General features: G+C 38.9%; 1 protein-coding gene across 1 annotated transcript in view; it reads left to right on the plus strand.

Moving 5' to 3' along the window:
- The window catches only part of LOC119591754 (peptidyl-alpha-hydroxyglycine alpha-amidating lyase 2-like), a 13,265-nt gene that overhangs the window by 5,917 nt on the left and 6,890 nt on the right, over positions 1-458 (plus strand). The window contains 2 exon segments of the mRNA XM_037940501.1: positions 37-52; positions 212-323. Coding sequence (XP_037796429.1) covers positions 37-52; positions 212-323 — 128 coding nt within the window.

Below are 458 nucleotides of genomic sequence, written 5' to 3' on the forward strand. Positions count from 1 at the left end.
GCAAGTTACTCTGCATCTTTTTTTATTTGAGGGTAGGCTGATATACTCACAAGTACAGCTTAAAAGTATATTGTGCATCTATGTGTGCACATTTAAGAAATACAAAGGCAGAGAAATGTGTTAAAAAGGGAAGTGAAGCTTGGCTGCAAAAAGTCAAAATAAAAACGAAAGTCCCAGATGTTTTGAGTGAAAACACAAGAATCATCTTCAGTTGAAAAACATGGAAAGAGATGTGGGTATCTTTCCAGTGTTCCCTCGTGAAATGGACTCCAATGTTTTGACTCAAAGCGTTGTGCATATTCTTGCTAAGGATGTGTTCATGCGTATATGTGTGCATGTATATGTTCATCTTGTTATGTAGATATGTGTAGTCACGCATGCTTATTTCTGCCCAAGGGTTACTCCTACCTTGCTCCCTCCTCCTTCTCCTGTTGGCAGATTGTGAAGAGTAGCAGATA

This window comes from Penaeus monodon, chromosome 29 (assembly GCF_015228065.2).
Source record: "Penaeus monodon isolate SGIC_2016 chromosome 29, NSTDA_Pmon_1, whole genome shotgun sequence".
NCBI classification, from domain to species: domain Eukaryota; kingdom Metazoa; phylum Arthropoda; class Malacostraca; order Decapoda; family Penaeidae; genus Penaeus; species Penaeus monodon.